We start from the raw sequence: 20,222 nt of genomic DNA, 5'->3' as shown, positions 1-20,222 counted from the left end.
CACAGTGTACATACACATTGTGTACACACACACAGTGTACACACACACAGTGTACACACACAGTGTATATACAGTATATACACAGTGTACACAAACAGGGTACACACTGTCTATATACACAGTGTACTCACACACAGTGATACAGTGACACAGCGACACACAGTGACACACACAGTGTATACACAGTGTACATACAGTGTACACACACAGTGCACACACACAGTGTACACACAATGTATACACAATAATGTCCACGTTGTTGTAGCTGAGCTCACACACCAAAGGGAGGGAGCAATGGAAAATGAATCTAAATTAACTTAAACTCCAACTCTGTGACGTCACCACTCTGCATTACCTCATCGGCGTGAAACGCCAGGGGGAGGTGTACCTCGCTAGTGACATCATGTCACCAACGTATTCACCGCTCCCCCGTCCACCGCGCTCTTGCACATGATGTCACCTCCGCTTGGGTCACTGCCGATATCGTTCCAGTGCCAATCCTTATTTGGGCAAAGCTACGCCCAGTGACTAGCGGCTCATTAACATAATGTGTATCGTTAAAGCCGTCGCGAGTTTATTGCGACGGGTTCTGCACTCACGACATTTGGGCGCAACATTAACATAATTTATACATTCTCTAATTTATTTATTTACGGAGCCGCTCATTGTGGGAGGAGCGTGCCTCGTATCCCGGAAGTGACGTCACGTCACCTGCTGCTGCGTGACGTCACGAGGTAACAGGCACTGAAATCTGAGGTGAAAAATTCTCATTGCGATTGTGGTTGTTGTGGTGGTGGTTGTGGTTGTTTACCAAGGTAGAGCCTCGCTCTCTCTCGTAGGGATGTCAGTTGAGTAGCAGCGAGCATGGGAATCGATGTCCAGGTTGGAACTTTACAACGCGGGGCCTAGCCACGCGGGGCCTTGCCTCCTGCCCTCGCCTGATTGCATTCACTTTAATTATCTCGCTTAAGTTTAATTTGTCTTCACCCGGCTCGCCACTTTGTAACTTTGTTTTATTGTAAATATTCACGCAGTTTTTATTTTATTTTGTTAGCAGGCCAAGCCCGCTTGAACTGCTATACCGCTCTTGTTATCAGAAGCGACCTGCCCACAACAACACAAGGTGAGGCTTTGTCAACGTGTGTGAATGTTTTGACTTAAAACTTTGGTGACTGCAGGAATTAATATTCTTGGTTCTTTCGGTAAAGTCACGTAGATAGAAAATTAAATGAAAATAACAAAAAAATGTAAATAAAGCAAAAAAACTCACGTCGTTTTGATCGCAACACAAGTAGTCTTTATTTAATGTAATTATTTATCTGTTATTGTTATTTTCTATCTACGTAACTTTACAGAAATCAACAAGAATACGTGTGTCAATGTCTATCGGTCAAAGACGCTAAACGGAGTGACACACAAACTCCAAATATACAGCAGGCGTCAGGGTTGGGATCGAACCCACGACTTCCTGTATATCAGGTGAGGTAGTTAACATCTCACCACGGAGAGAGACACGCAAACTCCAGTTAGCCTCAGCTATGTTCGTTGATCCTCAATTAATTACTTGGTGGAATGAGGAAGCATTCATGCCAAGCAGATGAAGGTGGCCAGGCGTGATTCTAGACACGCCACCGCCTGTTTACTCAGTGACAGTGTCAAGTTTGTGTTTGCAGTAACGTCTATTAACTCTGTTGAACACGGAGTTTATATCATAACAATAGTTTACTTTTGTTTTCCTCTGGAACTCTTTATAAGAATGGAAACAGGAAGTTAACACAGCACACACATGCAGCTGAAGTCGGATCTGTTCATCCCTGCATTCAAGGACATCTGAACCTGGATTCACACAATCTAAGTTGCGTTTGAACATTAATTTATGCATTTCTGCATAACACAAATAGTTTTGTTTTCAAAACCCTTTGCTATGTCAGATGAATTTAGCTCTCATAAATATTCCTTTTGTAGCCAGACATTGTGTGCCATAACAGCCCTGTGATGAATTTGGGAAACGTTTTTTCTACATCCTGAATATATGAATAAGTATAGACGTGTAAGTCACATTTGACTATATATGCATTCCTCTGTGCCTCGATACTGTCGTGTAGATGGTGTGGATATTATTTTTTTCTGTCTGCAGCTGACGCTTCCTCTGACGCTTCCTCCGCAGAATTGGTCTGATGGAGCAAATGCACTCAGCGCAGCTCGGTAGGACAAGGCTCCAATGCGACCGGTGTGCATACAGCACGGATCGTACTGGAGATTTCACACGGCACGAGAGAACTCACACAGGAGAGAAACCCTTCAAGTGCAGTGTGTGCGTGAAGGCGTTTGCACGTTCATCTCTTCTTGTAGAACACCAGAGAACACACACGGGAGAGAAACCCTTCAAGTGCAGTGTGTGTGGGAATGCGTTTGCAGATGCATTATATCTTCAAGTACACCAGAGAACACACACGGGAGAGAAACCCTTCAGGTGCACTCCGTGCCTTCAGGTGCACTCCGTGCGGGATAGCGTTTGCACAGCAACAACATCTTCAAGTACACCAGAAAACACAAAAGCATCAGAAGATCCACAAGGAGTGCAGTCTGAAATCAGCTTGTGAAAGTCAAAGTGCCGCAATAAGCCCATCCCTCATGAAACACGAACCGGAAGAAAATAACAGCTTGGACACTTTTAAAGGTATAGAGGTGAAATATGAAGAGGTGATGGTGAAGAGGGAAGAAGTGATGGTGAAGAGCGAAGAAGTGAAGGTGAAATGTGAAGAAGTGATGGTGAAGAGCGAAGAAGTGAAGGTGAAATATGAAGAAGTGATGGTGAAGAGGGAAGAAGTGAAGGTGAAATGTGAAGATGAAGATTCAACTCCAAAATGGGACCTTCACATCGATGGAGGCAACGTGAAGCAGGAGGAGAATTCTGACTGTGAGGCAGAGCGAGGCAACTCCCAGCAGTTTGTGGAAGTGGAGGTGTGGGTGGACTTCCTCCGAGACAATCCAAAGTCAAGTGGAGACCCGGTAGATGTGTAAGCCAGAGACGATGTCGCTCCAATAGATGCACCTTTGTCACAGGCCTTTGATGACAAGAATGTGAAGTTGAACACTCAGCTCCTAGGTTCAACCTGCAGAGTAAGAGCAGCCAGTTTTTGTGGACCTGTGGGTTGGGTCAATCTCTCACCAGGTGCGAGAGCCAATAAGCTCCCAAGCATTCACGATGTTATAATAATTGGATTTACACGGTACTTGCTTAACCGCCTCAGCAACTCGGAGTTTAGTGTCTCGTCTGAAACACTCGAAGAGCATCCCCAAGTAGCAGCTGCCCCTGTGTGGCACAAGGTGGTGGCCCTGCACCGGCCTGCATGTGGACAAGAGCCTGTCAGTAGGGGGCGATGATTGATGCGTCATCTCAGTTGTGTAGTTTGTAGGCAATCTTGATTCGAAGCTTTTGTGACTGCAGGAATCCACACTCGTTATTTCGGTAAAGTCATCACGTGGGTAGAAACATATCAGATCACGGCGTTTAGATCACAACACAAGCAATCATCATCAGGTGGGACAACCACAACAAGAAGACGCTGAAGTAGGCGCCTACTTCAGCAGTTTTGTCTTCTTGCTGCTGTGGTTGTCCCACCTGATGACGATTGCTTGTGTTGCGATCTAAACTCCGTGATCTATTATTTGTAGGTAATGTTTATAATTTGCTACATTTTGACCCAGACGCCAGCATGCAACGGCCTACTCGTTTTGAATGACACTACAATAGTACGTTGTACATACACTATTAAGCAGGCGGTGCGTATTTTTAAAATAGCTTGTTAATACGATGTAACCTGATGCAGTATATTTCACTGCAGTAATTCAATTTTGTTCATATGCCTGTCAATAATTACGAATGAATACTTGTCTGTGCATATTTTAAATGTTATTCTTTTATAAGGTGATGTTGACACATAACCGGCATGCCATAAATAGGAAATTAACTCTGCTTATTCGAATCAATGTATTCATATATGTTGATGAACCGTTTCAAGCAGATTTTGTCTCTAACGGCGACTACAGGGACCACGTGATTGTTTAAAAATGTCTTTGATTATAACTATAATTGCCTACAATTCGTCATGTGTAGCTTATTTAGTCTATAATTTATTCACTACCCAAAATGGATTTACTTGAAAACATAGAGCTGAGATTTGTAAGCAATGTCTTTTTTATTTATACGTTTGAAAAAAAATATTTTCACAAATTGAACTTGTTCAGATACAAGGTGAATTCACAAGGTTTTGTAAAAAATCCAATATTTCAGAATTTTGCCTTATGGGAGAATATTTTTTAAAATGTTGGTAAAAATAAAGATTCAGAAATATATATTGTGCCGTGTCTACAATGTTACTGTAAAGTGGAATGGGTTAAAAAAATTGATGGTTCAAGGAGCCACTCCGTCTATGGGAAAGCTACCCATACGGATGCTTACCTGAAACCGGATTCCCACCACCATCCATCCCAGAAGAATTCCCTCATCAAGACTCTGCACCATAGAGCCCAATGCATATCCGACCAGGAACACATAGCCAGTGAACTCAAGCACGTACACCACGCTCTTAAGGCTAATGGTTACTCCGACTACAATCCGCAAAGCTATCACTCCAACCGTGAAGAAGGACCCTCTTGAGGAGCCTTTCAAAACCATCACTTTGCCCTACATTGCGGGGATCACAAAAAAGATCTCCAAAATCTTGAATAAACACAAGATCCAGGTCCGATTCAACACATTACATAAAATCCGTGATCTGGTTCCGTCTGTAAAAGATGTGATTCCGGACATACAGTACCCTGGTGTCTATAAACTAAGTTGCCTCTGTGGTAGTAGTTACATTGGAGAAACCAAACGACGTCTCGGACCTCATTCGTGAACACAAAGCAGACCCGAAACACGGTAGGACCAACACCTCAGCCGTGGCAGATCACTGTTATAATTCAGTAGGCTCACATGACATTGACTTTTCCAAGACAGAGGTTCTTTGTAAGCCATCTGGCTACCATGAGAGATTCGTTCATGAGGCTATCCACATATACAAACACAGAGACAATTTCAACCGGGAAGATGGATTCTGGCTTAGCAATCATTGGAAAGATTTGATAAACCATTTCGGGTCTTAATTGATTGTTCACGCTTACGGTGGCTTTCAGACAGCATACATTATTTTGGTCTCCCCCCTCCTCTATTCCGAACATAGATGGACTCGTCCTTCTGAACAAACTACCAAATCGCTCTCCGTGGTGCTAACGTTAAAAAAACCCACTTTTTTCTAAATTTCTTGTTGTGGATTTCACACCTGACGACGATTGCTCGCGTTGCAGTTGAAACGTCATGATAATTTTATTGTTTTATATTTTTATTCTTTTATTGTTTCCCTTCTACGTGGTGGTGACTTTACCGAAAGAACCAAGAACATGAATTCCTCGCAGTCACGAAAGCTTTAAATCAACATTTATTTTTACTTCGTTAACATCTTTCACTTTCGCACGCCGCTAATTTTTCGCGACAAGAGGTTTCATTACCACAGGTGACACGTGCAGTGGGTCCAAGACGAGGCGAGACGGTTCGCTGGAGGCAACACGTTTATTCAACAAGGGAACCACAGCACAGAGGGGTGACGACCCCTCACAGCCGATAACCTCAGAAGGCAGTCCCTCCACACTACGGTGCCCTTACTCTGGTTCTAGCGCTAACCCTACACTGGTTATGTCTGAACCCGACCCTAGCCAGGGTCACTGGGCTCTTCGCTTCAGGGTCTTCAGGGTCTTCAGGGTAGCGCTCAGAGACTTCTTCAGAGCTTCAGGTGGACGAGGACCGCCAAACCCGTTCAGGGGTCCGGCTTTTATCCCCGTTCCAGGGTCTCTCTGCTCCTGGCCAAGCCTTCTGGAACTCTCTAGGGGGCCCTGGAACATCCCCCAGCCCCCCCCCCCCCCTGGGGTCTGGGGGCCCTGTTCGTCACACCTGGTCTGTACACCACCCCCTGTTGACGCATGTCCACTATTTCAGGTCAGGTCCCGTGGTAATACGCATACAGCCCAACAATGGCGCTACATCATCCCCCCCCCCCCCCCCCCCCGTAGCATCCAGCCGTCTGCTACGTTCACAGGAAGCCCTAGACGCATGCACGAATATGCTCAAGGTGCCATGTCATACGTTCGAGCATATGGATGTCCCCGACTTATTTATTACCTTTACATGTAATCCAACTTGGCCTGAGATAAAACAAAAATAATAATAACTTTCATTCGGCCAGACACCCAGCCGTCGATACGACTTCACAGCCAGGGTGTTCAGACAAAAGCAAGTCAAATTCATCGAGAGCATTCACTGAGAGTCGTGTTTTTTGGAGAAACAAGATGCTGGATGTACTCAACTGAGTGGCAGAAACGATGACTTCCACATCATAGGGGTTTCCCCTTTTTTTGTGGCAACAAAACTGAAACCTTTTGGCGTCCTCTGGTCGAGCACCAATTGGGTCGAGGCTCTCAAGAAAGCCGTCCCTTGGTGTGGAACAAGCGGTTTCAAGGACAATGCCACATATATATTATCATAGTGCGTGTTTTTTGTTTGCATTTTGACTGCAGGTATTGTGGTTAATGCTGTAATATGAATCCTTGTAAAAAGGTTTCAGTTTTGTTGCCAGAAAAAAGGGGAAAAACCCCTATTATTATATTTTGATACTGCCAAAGGAGGTCTAATGATGTAGATGACTTCCCCACGCTCATATTTTAATCTGGCTGAAAGAAAAAAAATCATCCAATCCAAATCGATGTTATATCTGTCGAGTTTCCAAATCCAGAGGAAGACCCACCACCCAGCCCCACCTCACCACCCTACACCTCACCACCCAGCCCCTCCTCACCACCCTACACCTCATCTGCTCTTCCTCACCACCCTACACCTCACCACCCAGCCCCTCCTCACCACCCTACACCTCACCACCCAGTCCCTCCTCACCACCCTACACCTCATCTGCTCCTCCTCACCCTGCATCTCCCCTCCAGCTGGTGTATCTCAGCCATGATGTCGTCTATCTGCTTGAGAATCCGGCACTCCTCCACCCTCTTGAGACTCGCCACCCTCTCCTCCTCCTCCTCCTCCTCGTCGCCCGACTTGCAGTCGCCATCATCGGTTGCACTGCGTGATCTCCGTAGTCCCCTCCTCTTCTTCTTCTTCCTCCTCCTCGTCTTCCTCTCCTCCTCCTCGTTCTCCTCCTCCTCGTTGTCCGCCGCCTCCTCCTCGTCTCGTGCTCTGTCGACGCTCGGCTGCAGGCGGCTGGCGCGAAACTTCAGCAGCAGCCTGCGGACGCCCCCCGTAGACTCCACCACCTCCTCCTCCTCGTTCCTCCGCTCCTTCACCTCGTCACCCTCCACCACCACCTCCCCCTCCTCCTCGTCGTCCGTCCGCTCCTTCACCTCGTCACCCTCCACCACCACCTCCCCCTCCTCCTCCTCCTCGTCCCTCCGCTCCTTCGCCTCGTCACCCTCCACCACCACCTCCTCCTCCTCCTCCTCGTCCCTCCGCTCCTTCACCTTGTTACCCTCCACCACCTCCCCCTCCTCCTCCTCGTCGTCCCTCCGCTCCTTCACCTCGTCATCCACCACCACCTCCTCCTCCTCGTCCCTCCGCTCCTTCGCCTCGTCACCCTCCACCACCACCTTCTCCTCATCCCTCCGCTCCTTCACCTCGCCATCCTCCACCACCACCTCCCCCTCCTCCTCCTCATCGTCCCTCCGCTCCTTCACCTCGTCACCCTCCACCACCACCTCCTCCTCCTCGTCGTCCCTCCGCTCCTTCGCCTCGTCCCCCTCCACCACCTCCTCCGGCGATGACGATGATGAAGACGACGACAACGACGATGCGTGCGAGAACGACCAACAGCTGGACGACGACGGCGACGCTCTCTGCTGCCGGTATTGTTGCTGAATTTGTTTCCGTCGCTGCCGCTGCTTCTCCAGGGCGCGACCCCGGCGCCTCTCGGTGGGCGGCGGCGGCTCAGCCAGCGGCCGCGTCATCAGCGAGGAGAAGTGGAACGTCGCCCCACGCGGGGCCGAGCGCCGCTTGCCCGCGACCGCCGGCGCCGGTGGCGGCGGCAGAAGAGGAGCCGGCGGCGACGGAGGAGGCGGAGGAGGCGGAGGAGGCGGAGGAGCGCGGCAGGTAGAGGAGCCCGGGCAGGGATCGGGATTCGGTCCCGCCGGGCAATCCGCCGCCGCCGCCTCCCGCCGCTTGCTTAGCGGCAACCGCCCGGCCAAAACCTCCTCCTCCTCCTCTTCCTCCTCCGCCTTCATCGCCGCCTCGGCCTCCTCTTCCCCTCCTTCTCCTCTCGCTCCACCTCCTCCTCCTCCGCCCCTCCTGCTGCTCGCCCTCCTGCCCACGCCCTGCCACCAAAAGTCGAAGTGTCTCTTCCACGCCGCACGCGGTCCAAACGCGGCCTCCCTGCGTCTCTCCGCCTCCTCCTCCTCCGCCTCCTCCTCGCCCGCTGCCTCGTCAGCGCCAAGCGCCGGCCCCGACTCTCCGCCGCCGTCTCCGCGCTCCGGGGCGACCCTCGGGCCGATTCCCGGCGTCGGCGTCGTCCGGGCGCCGCCGCTGCCGCCGCCGCCGCCGCGGGAGCTCTCCCGGGGGGGCGCCGCCGCCGGAGTCTCCCGGCGGCGGCGCCCCCCCTCGAGAGCCCGGAACGTCACGGGGCGACAAAGACGACGGCCGCGGCGGGGAGGCCCCGGCGCGGGCCCCGGCCCCCCGGCGTCGTCGCCGAGCGGGCGAGCGACCTTGGAGGGCGCCGCGTGGGACTCGGCTCCTCCTCCGGCGTCGTCCGCGGAGCGCTTGGGCACCCGGATGGGCCAGGAGGAGCGAGCCCTCGCGGAGGGGGCGGCCGTGGCCGTGGCCGGGGCCGGGGCCCGGGCCGGGGGAGGCCGTCTGGGAGGCCGCTGGTGAGGGGGGAGGGCCGGAGGAGAGGGAGGAGACGCGGGATCAGATTCCAGCATTCAGCACGCAAACGTCCTGGTAGTGGTGGTGGTATTGGTGGTAGCGGTGGTGGTCAGTGATTGTAGTGATGTTGGTAATGGTGGTGGTGATGGTAGTGATGGTAGTGTACGGTAGTAGTGGTGGTGGTGGTATTGGTGGTGGTAGTGATGGTAGTGTATGGTAGTAGTGGTGGTGGTAATGGTGGAAGTGGCGGTAGAAGTGGTGGTGGTGATGGTGCTAGTGGTGGTGGTAGTAGTGGTGGTGTAATGGTGGTGGTAGCGTTGCTGGTAGTAGTGGTGGTAATGGTGGTGGTGGTAGTGATGGTAGTGTATGGTAGTAGTGGTGGTAATGGTGGAAGTGGTGGAAGTGGTAGTGCTGGTGATGGTGCTAGTGGTGGTGGTAGTAGTGGTGGTGTAATGGTGGTGGTAGTGTTGGTGGTAGTAGTGGTGATAATGGTGGTGGTGTCCGGCAAAACAACCCCCTACCTCCTTGTGGTGCCGGACGGGCAACGCTGCTGTGGGCAGTGCCGGGGGGGAGGGCCAATTCGGATTGGCCTTTCCCCTCATGGCGTTTGTAACCACCACAGTGGCTAAGTGGGGGCTCTGGACAGGTGTGAGGGGCTGGTAACCCCTCCACCTCCAATTAATTACCACTAAACCACGACCACAACATTTTATAAATAAGCTTGTGCCGGAGGCCCCGGGGGGACAGGCGTCTATGACGTCTCCTGGCCAAACCCCATTTGGCAGAGCCAGGAGACTGAATCCTTCCCCTCGGGGCTCCTCCAAAAACAACAAAAAATCACTACGTGTGGCCACGTGGAATGTTCGAATGCTCACTGCGGAGGAGAGGCTGCCACTCCTCTGTCAAGAGCTGGACCGGTACCGCCTGGATCTCTGTGGTAATAAGGAGGTCCTGTGGACCGGCTCTGGCTCCTGCCACCATGAGGGGTGGACAGTCCTCTATACGGGGCAGGAGACTGCCAAACAACAGGGTGTGGCTCTTTTTCTGAATAAAAGAATGAAGGGCTGTGGGAGCGTGGTGATGAGGTGTGGGAAGCTGTAAGCTCCAGGCTACTTTGGGCTCGCCTTCCCATCAACCACAGGCGAGGAGTGGTGGTCATGGTAACTTATGCCCCCACCAAAGACGAACATCCGTGGAGGGATGCAAGCAAGGCCAATGAGTCAAATGCCTTCTATGACCTCCTGTCACAGGTGCTGGCTAAAGTGGCCCCTCGGGATAGAGTCATCTTGTTGGGTGACTTCAATGCCCGAGTTGGTCATGATGCTGGCACCTGGTCTGGAGTAATTGGAAGGCATCGGGCAGATCAGCTCAATAACAACGGCAGGAGGCTGCTAAATTTTTGTGCAGCCCATGGGCTTGTAATTACCAACACACTGTTCCGGCATCGGCGCATCCACACCACATCATGGATGCATGCCGGGTCCAAGCAAGAACATCTGCTGGACTACATAGTGACGGAACAGCGAATGCGATCCCATGTCCTTGACACCAGGACCGACCGTGGAGCTGATCTGCCCACTGACCATCGACTTGTCATCTGTAAGATGCACCTGCAATTCTTCCACTCCGGTGGTGGGTGTACACCCAGGACCCCATTCAAACCCTTAGTGGCATGGTCTCAGCTAGCTGATGAAAGTTACAAACGAGAATTTCATCATCGCTTGCGGCTGGAATTGGCATTGTCTCCCACTCCTCTTGATGTCGAGGGGAAATGGGCGAGGTTTAGGACTGTAGCTCATGTAGTTGCAATGGCTGCTTTGGGTACACGGTCCAGACCTCCCCAAAGACCCTGGCTGACAAGAGGAGGTGTTCAAGCTGGCTGAGAAAAATCGACAGGCCCACTCTCATCGGCTACAGCGTCCCACGTCGGAGAAAGAGGAGGCTTACCGCAGCCTTCGCTCGGAGGTTCGGGGAGCAGTGAGGCGCTGCAAGGATGGGTGGTGGTCGCGGGTTGCTGAGGAGATGGAGTCTGCCTCAGTGGCCTGCGATCACAAATCTCTATTTAACTCCATCAAAAAAGTAACCTGCAGCGCCACACCTATTACCGTCATTAGGGGAAAGAACTGTGATCCAATATCCGACCCCCAGGAACAGGTTTGCAGATTTTCTGAGCATTCCTGAGGTCCTGGGAAAGGGGAAATCCCTCAGCCAGGAAAACGTGGGACAAAGTGGGGATGACCCTGCTGAGGCTGCGGTGCCTCAAATATTGGAGGAAGTCACCCGCTTTGATTGGCTCGCTGAGGTGCCATCCGTTGAGGACAGCAAGTTGGCACAGTAGGGGGCACAGGTGGTGCATCAGCCAGTCGTCTCAGTCAGTCGACCCGTGGCACCTGGGTCTGCCCCGTGACCTCCTGCCAGCGGACGTTCGACATTTCACGTGGCCTCAAGGTGCACATGGCCTGGCACAAGCGTCGTGGTGACGTCACCGCCACTTGGTGGCGAACTGCGGTTGTTGTTGACAGTGGAGCTGCTGGTAGTATATTTGGAGTGTGAGTGTCTCTCGCCTCGTGGTCACGTGGATTTGTTTCCGGTTCCTCCGGTTTCCCCCCCTCCAGATTTAGAATTAACATCACGCATTTAAAATATTTAACTGCAATACATTTCCACACGATGAAGTCACTTTGTGTTGAGCTTTCATTTGTGATGGGCAGGTCGCTTGTGAAAAAAAGCTACATAGCTCAGTGGGCCTTACCTTGTACAATAAAATAGAAAAACTAGTTTATAGTTTAAGAAGAGAGATGAGTTGGATCTGTCACGTGGGTTATTTAAATAAAAAAAGGTTATTCGTTTCATCAGGTCATGTGCACAGATTACAAAAACATTTGGAGGGAAAAAAAACATGCTGGCCGTTATGTGACTTCACCGAAAAAGCCAAAGAGTACGTTATGGTCAAGTTTTATAAAACATTTTTTTTAGGATATTTGCTCTTAATGTGCTTACTTTCCCCCAGCACATTCACTGCATTGTCTTGGTGAATGCGAGGCATCGCGTGGTCATAACCCACCAGGATATTTCCCCCTTACGCGTCAAGAGATTGACATTCTCAATGGAAATCATTTCAGGTATTCACTGAAAGTGTCAGAGATGAATGTTCAGGATAAAACTGAACATTCGTGCTAAAGATTGGTGCCATATTGTACGATTATAATTGTGCAAAATGCAACCAGAACACAATTAGCACGGTTAGCTACGTACCGCTACAGTCTACACTATAGACTGTCAGTACACTCACTCAGCTTAATAACCATTGCTACAGTCAACATTAATGACTGTCAGTACACTCACCATACTTAATAACCAGGCTACAGTCTACATTATAGACTGTCAGTACACTCACCATACTTAATAACCAGGCTACAGTCTACATTATAGACTGTCAGTACACTCACCCAGCTGAATAACCAGGCTACAGTCTACATTATAGACTGTCAGTAAACTCACCATACTTAATAACCGTTACTACAGTCTACATTATAGACTGTCAGTACACTCACCATACTTAATAACCATTACTACAGTCTACATTATAGACTGTCAGTACACTCACCATACTTAATAACCAGGCTACAGTCTACATTATAGACTGTCAGTACACTCACCCAGCTGAATAACCAGGCTACAGTCTACATTATAGACTGTCAGTAAACTCACCATACTTAATAACCATTACTACAGTCTACATTATAGACTGTCAGTACACTCACCATACTTAATAACCGTTACTACAGTCTACATTATAGACTGTCAGTACACTCACCCAGCTGAATAACCAGGCTACAGTCTACATTATAGACTGTCAGTAAACTCACCATACTTAATAACCAATGCTACAGTCTACATTATAGACTGTCAGTACACTCACCATACTTAATAACCGTTACTACAGTCTACATTATAGACTGTCAGTACACTCACCATACTTAATAACCAGGCTACAGTCTACATTATAGACTGTCAGTACACTCACCCAGCTGAATAACCAGGCTACAGTCTACATTATAGACTGTCAGTAAACTCACCATACTTAATAACCAATGCTACAGTCTACATTAAAGACTGTCAGTACACTCACCATACTTAATAACCGTTACTACAGTCTACATTATAGACTGTCAGTACACTCACCATACTTAATAACCATTACTACAGTCTACATTATAAATTGTCAGTACACTCACCATACTTAATCACCATTACTACAGTCTACATTATAGACTGCCAGTACACTCACCATACTTAATAACCATTACTACAGTCTACATTATAGACTGTCAGTACACTCACCATACTTAATAACCAGGCTACAGTCTACATTATAGACTGTCAGTACACTCACCCAGCTGAATAACCAGGCTACAGTCTACATTATAGACTGTCAGTAAACTCACCATACTTAATAACCAATGCTACAGTCTACATTATAGACTGTCAGTACACTCACCATACTTAATAACCGTTACTACAGTCTACATTATAGACTGTCAGTACACTCACCATACTTAATAACCATTACTACAGTCTACATTATAGACTGTCAGTACACTCACCATACTTAATAACCGTTACTACAGTCTACATTATAGACTGTCAGTACACTCACCCAGCTGAATAACCAGGCTACAGTCTACATTATAGACTGTCAGTAAACTCACCATACTTAATAACCAATGCTACAGTCTACATTAAAGACTGTCAATACACTCACCATACTTAATAACCGTTACTACAGTCTACATTATAGACTGTCAGTACACTCACCATACTTAATAACCATTACTACAGTCTACATTATAAACTGTCAGTACACTCACCATACTTAATAACCATTACTACAGTCTACATTATAGACTGCCAGTACACTCACCATACTTAATAACCATTACTACAGTCTACATTATAGACTGTCAGTACACTCACCATACTTAATAACCAGGCTACAGTCTACATTATAGACTGTCAGTACACTCACCCAGCTGAATAACCAGGCTACAGTCTACATTATAGACTGTCAGTAAACTCACCATACTTAATAACCAATGCTACAGTCTACATTATAGACTGTCAGTACACTCACCATACTTAATAACCGTTACTACAGTCTACATTATAAACTGCCAGTACACTCACCATACTTAATAACCATTACTACAGTCTACATTATAGACTGTCAGTACACTCACCATACTTAATAACCATTACTACAGTCTACATTATAGACTGTCAGTACACTCACCATACTTAATAACCATTACTACAGTCTACATTATAGACTGTCAGTACACTCACCATACTTAATAACCATTACTACAGTCTACATTATAGACTGCCAGTACACTCACCATACTTAATAACCATTACTACAGTCTACATTATAGACTGTCAGTACACTCACCATACTTAATAACCAGGCTACAGTCTACATTATAGACTGTCAGTACACTCACCCAGCTGAATAACCAGGCTACAGTCTACATTATAGACTGTCAGTAAACTCACCATACTTAATAACCAATGCTACAGTCTACATTATAGACTGTCAGTACACTCACCATACTTAATAACCGTTACTACAGTCTACATTATAGACTGCCAGTACACTCACCATACTTAATAACCATTACTACAGTCTACATTATAGACTGTCAGTACACTCACCATACTTAATAACCAGGCTACAGTCTACATTATAGACTGTCAGTACACTCACCCAGCTGAATAACCAGGCTACAGTCTACATTATAGACTGTCAGTAAACTCACCATACTTAATAACCAATGCTACAGTCTACATTATAGACTGTCAGTACACTCACCATACTTAATAACCGTTACTACAGTCTACATTATAGACTGTCAGTACACTCACCATACTTAATAACCATTACTACAGTCTACATTATAGACTGTCAGTACACTCACCATACTTAATAACCATTACTACAGTCTACATTATAGACTGCCAGTACACTCACCATACTTAATAACCATTACTACAGTCTACATTATAGACTGTCAGTACACTCACCATACTTAATAACCAGGCTACAGTCTACATTATAGACTGTCAGTACACTCACCCAGCTGAATAACCATTACTACAGTCGACATTATAGACTGTCAGTACACTCACCATACTTAATAACCAGGCTACAGTCTACATTATAGACTGTCAGTACACTCACCCAGCTGAATAACCAGGCTACAGTCTACATTATAGACTGTCAGTAAACTCACCATACTTAATAACCAATGCTACAGTCTACATTATAGACTGTCAGTACACTCACCATACTTAATAACCGTTACTACAGTCTACATTATAGACTGTCAGTACACTCACCATACTTAATAACCAGGCTACAGTCTACATTATAGACTGTCAGTACACTCACCATACTTAATAACCAGGCTACAGTCTACATTATAGACTGTCAGTACACTCACCATACCTAATAACCATTACTACAGTCTACACTATAGACTGTCAGTACACTCACCCAGCTGAATAACCAGGCTACAGTCTACATTATAGACTGTCAGGACACTCACCATACTTAATAACCAATGCTACAGTCTACATTATAGACTGTCAGTACACTCACCATACTTAATAACCGTTACTACAGTCTACATTATAGACTGTCAGTACACTCACCATACTTAATAACCATTACTACAGTCTACATTATAGACTGTCAGTACACTCACCATACTTAATAACCATTACTACAGTCTACATTATAGACTGTCAGTACACTCACCCAGCTGAATAACCATTACTACAGTCGACATTATAGACTGTCAGTACACTCACCATACTTAATAACCATTACTACAGTCTACATTATAGACTGTCAGTACACTCACCATACTTAATAACCGTTACTACAGTCTACATTATAGACTGTCAGTACACTCACCATACTTAATAACCGTTACTACAGTCTACATTATAGACTGTCAGTACACTCACCATACTTAATAACCATTACTACAGTCTACATTATAAACTGTCAGTACACTCACCATACTTAATAACCATTACTACAGTCTACATTATAGACTGCCAGTACACTCACCATACTTAATAACCATTACTACAGTCTACATTATAGACTGTCAGTACACTCACCATACTTAATAACCATTACTACAGTCTACATTATAGACTGTCAGTACACTCACCATACTTAATAACCATTACTACAGTCTACATTATAGACTGCCAGTACACTCACCATACTTAATAACCATTACTACAGTCTACATTATAGACTGTCAGTACACTCACCATACTTAATAACCAGGCTACAGTCTACATTATAGACTGTCAGTACACTCACCATACTTAATAACCATTACTACAGTCTACATTATAGACTGCCAGTACACTCACCATACTTAATAACCATTACTACAGTCTACATTATAGACTGTCAGTACACTCACCATACTTAATAACCAGGCTACAGTCTACATTATAGACTGTCAGTACACTCACCATACTTAATAACCATTACTACAGTCTACATTATAGACTGCCAGTAAACTCACCATACTTAATAACCAGGCTACAGTCTACATTATAGACTGTCAGTACACTCACCATACTTAATAACCATTGCTACAGTCTACATTATAGACTGTCAGTACACTCACCATACTTAATAACCAGGCTACATTATTATTCACAAATTAAATCGTTTGTATTTTGTCAATGGCCATAGCCTCAGCACTGCCCCATAGACTCAGCACTGTCCCATAGACTCAGCACTGCCCATAAATTCAACAGTGCATATTTAAACTATCTGCGAATCACGGGCTGGACATTTGAGGCCACTTTTTACCTCACGTTTTCCCTCACGAGAGGCGATCTCGCACCCCTGGGGGGTCGTCATCGTCGTCTATTTCTGCTCCAAAATAAATAAAAATTCAAAACCGCACCTCACGACTCTCAAAACGTCGCCTGGCCGAGGGAAAGGAGTCACAAAACATTTGGCGGGAAAAAAATTATCGCGTCACGTGGGTAGGGAGGACTCAAACCTGATTGGCTCCAAGGCGTAGCGAGGAGGGCGAGACGCCAAAATAATTTAGCGGGAAATTTTTTATCGTGTCACGTGGGTAGGAGGGAACCAAACCTGATTGGCTCCAAGGCGGGGGTGGGGAGGAGCCAAAACAAATTTGGCGGGAAAAAAACTCCAGCGTCACGTGGGTAAGTTTAGTTACTTGTAGGAACAACCACAAAGCACACAGATGTAGTTTTATATCACTCCCATTGTTTCCCTCCACGATGTCTCCTTTAAGCAATAAATGACTCGCAGGGTGAAAAGAAAACAGTCATCTCGACGAATACTGGCACATCTTATGCCCCTCACGAGGCAAACTATTCACAAATTAAATCGTTTTTATTTTGTCAATGACCATAGCCTCAGCACTGCCCCATAGACTCAGCAGTGTCCCATAGACTCAGCACTGTCCCATAGACTCAGCACTGTCCCATAGACTCAGCACTGCCCCATAGACTCAACACTGCCCCATAGACTCAGCACTGTCCCATAGACTCAGCACTGCCCCATAGACTCAGCACTGCCCATAGATTCAACACTGTCCCATAAACCCAACACTGCACATAGATTCAACAGTGCATATTTAAACTATCTGCGAATCACGGGCTGGACATTTGAGGCCACTTTTTACCTCACGTTTTCCCTCACGAGAGGCGATCTCGCACCCCTGGGGGGTCGTCATCGTCGTTAATTTCTGCTACGAAATAAAAACAAATTCAAATCCGCACCTCACGACTCTCAAAATGGCGCCTGGCCGACGAGGAGTCTCAAAAATTTGGCGGGAAAAAAAAATCCCGGGTCACGTGGCTAGGGAGGAATCAAATCTGATTGGCTCCAAGTCGCCGCTTGGACCAATCAGAGAGCTCCAAGCGCCTCGCCTCACAGCAGCTCCGCTCCTGCACTGATAGATCACTGCAGAAGGTCTCTCGTCTATAGTTGAATAGTGTAATAGTGTGTGTGTGTATCTGTGTGTATGTGTGAGTCCGGCAAAACAACCCCCTACCTCCTCGCGGTGCCGGACGGGCAACTCTGTCGTGGACAGTGCTGTGGGGGGAGTTCCAATTTTGATTGGCTCCTCCCCTCATGGCATATGTGTCCACCACAGGGGCTAAACGGGGGCTCTGGACGGGTGCGAGGGGCTGGTAACCCCTCCACCTTCAATTAATTACCACAAAACCACGAATTAAAGTGAAATATGTAACAACTAAGCTTGTGCCGGAGGCCCCGGGGGGCCAGGCGTCTATGACGTCTCCTGGCCAAACCCCAATTGGCGGAGCCAGGAGATTGAATACCTACCCTCGGGGCTACTCCAGAAACAACGAAAAGCCACTACGGGTGGCCACGTGGAATGTTCGAACGCTCACTGCAGAGGAGAGGCTGCCACTCCTCTGCCGGGAGCTGGACCGGTACCGCCTGGATCTCTGTGGCATTCAGGAGGTCCGGTGGACCGGTTCTGGCTCCTGCCACCATGAGGGGTGGACAGTCCTCTACTCGGGGCAGCAGACTGCCAAACAACAGGGTGTGGGTCTTCTTTTGAATAAAAGAATGAAGGGGGCGTGGGAGCGTGGCGGTGAGGTGTGGGAAGCTGTAAGCCCCAGGCTACTTTGGGCTCGCCTTCCCATCAACCGGAGGCGAGGAATGGTGGTCGTGGTTACTTATGCCCCCACCGAAGATGAACATCCGTGGAGGGATGCAGGCAAAGCCGATGAGTCAGATGCCTTCTATGACCTCCTGTCACAGGTGCTGGCTAAAGTGGCCCCTCGGGATAGAGTCATCATGTTGGGTGACTTCAATGCCCGAGTTGGTCATGATACTGGCACCTGGTCTGGAGTGATTGGAGGGCATGGGCCAGATCAGCTCAATAACAACGGTAGGAGGCTGCTAGATTTTTGTGCAGCCCATGGGCTTGTAATTACCAACACGCTGTTCCGGCATCGGCGCATCCACACAACATCATGGATGCATGCCGGGTCCAAGCAAGAACATCTGCTGGACTACATAGTGACGGACCAGCGAATGCGAGCCCATGTCCTTGACACCAGGACCTACCGTGGAGCTGATCTGCCCTCTGACCATCGACTAGTCATCTGTAAGATGCGCCTGCCATTCTTCCACTCCGGTGGTGGGTGTACACCCAGGACCCCATTCCAACCTAAAGTGGCCTGGTCTCAGTTATCTGATGAAAGTTGCAAGCGAGAATTTCATCATCGCTTGCGGCTGGGATTGGCATCGTCCCCGACTCCTCCTGATGTCGAGGGTAAATGGGCGAGGTTTAGGACTGTGACTCATGCAGCTGCAATGGCTGCTTTGGGTACGCGGTCCAGACCTCCCCAGACACCCTGGATGACAGAGGAGTTGTTCAGGATGGTTGAGAAAAAGCGACAGGCCCACTGTCATCGGCTACAGAATCCCACGTCAGAGAATGAGGAGGCTTACCGCAGCCTTCGCTCGGAGGTTCGGAGAGCCGTGAGGCGCTGCAAGGATGGGTGGTGGTCGCGGGTTGCTGAGGAGATGGAGTCTGCCTCAGTGGCCCGTGATCACAAATCGCTATTTAACTCCATCAAAAAAGTAACCTGCAGCGCCACACCTATTACCATCATTAGGGGAAAAAAACGGTGATCCAATTTCCGACCCCCAGGAACAGGTTCGCAGATTTGCTGAGCATTTCTGTGAGGTCCTGGGGGAGGGAAAATCCCACAGCCAGGAAAACATCGTGGCACAAAGTGAGGATGACCCTGCTGAGGCTGCGGTGCCTCAAATATTGGATGAAGTCACCCCCTGTGAGTGGCTGGCTGAGGTGCCATCTGCTGAGGAAGTATTGAAGGCGATCCGGAGTCTGAGACCAGGAAAGGCAGCGGGCAGAGATGATCTCCCAAGCGAAATGCTGAGGGAGGGTGGCGTTTGTGCACAGACTGCCCTATATGACATCATAACAACAGTCTGGACCACTGGACGGGTTCCGCAGGATTGGAAGGATGCCCTGGTGGTCCCCCTTTTTAAGAAGGGGGACCGCACAGACTGTAACAACTACAGGGGCATCTCACTCCTCAGTGTGCCGGGAAAGGTCCTGGCAAGGATTATTCAGCATCGCCTTGCCAGGCACGCTGAGGAGAGGCTTGCGGAGCCCCAATGCGGTTTCAG

General features: G+C 48.1%; 1 protein-coding gene across 1 annotated transcript; it reads right to left on the bottom strand.

Moving 5' to 3' along the window:
• Window positions 1-2,423: 2,423 nt before the first annotated feature.
• Window positions 2,424-16,984, bottom strand: LOC142920270 (uncharacterized). The gene is made up of 3 exons (XM_076062787.1): window positions 16,863-16,984; window positions 7,738-8,955; window positions 2,424-2,429 (listed from the first exon to the last, which is right to left on the bottom strand). Exons 1-3 carry the CDS (start codon window positions 16,911-16,913, stop codon window positions 2,424-2,426), a joined length of 1,275 nt encoding a protein of 424 aa, XP_075918902.1. The 5' UTR covers window positions 16,914-16,984.
• Window positions 16,985-20,222: the final 3,238 nt, after the last annotated feature.

The sequence above is a fragment of the Petromyzon marinus genome, unplaced genomic scaffold (genome assembly GCF_048934315.1).
Source record: "Petromyzon marinus isolate PM22_M1 ecotype Great Lakes invasive population unplaced genomic scaffold, UKy_Petmar_22M1.pri1.0 PM_G_Scaffold_70, whole genome shotgun sequence".
Classification (NCBI taxonomy): Eukaryota; Metazoa; Chordata; class Hyperoartia; order Petromyzontiformes; family Petromyzontidae; genus Petromyzon; species Petromyzon marinus.
The sequence above is the reverse complement of the archived record's forward strand: the minus strand, read 5'-3'. Positions and strand labels throughout refer to the sequence as shown.

What these genes read in the sequence shown, in the direction of transcription:
- LOC142920270 (XM_076062787.1), bottom strand. Translation starts at nt 16,913, where the DNA reads ATGACGACCCCCCAGGGGTGCGAGATCGCCTCTCGTGAGGGAAAACGT. An exon ending in CTCGTGAGGGAAAACGTGAG is followed by an intron (nt 8,956 to 16,862) that starts GTAAAAAGTGGC and finishes CCCCCTCACCAG; the next exon opens with CGGCCTCCCAGACGGCCTCC.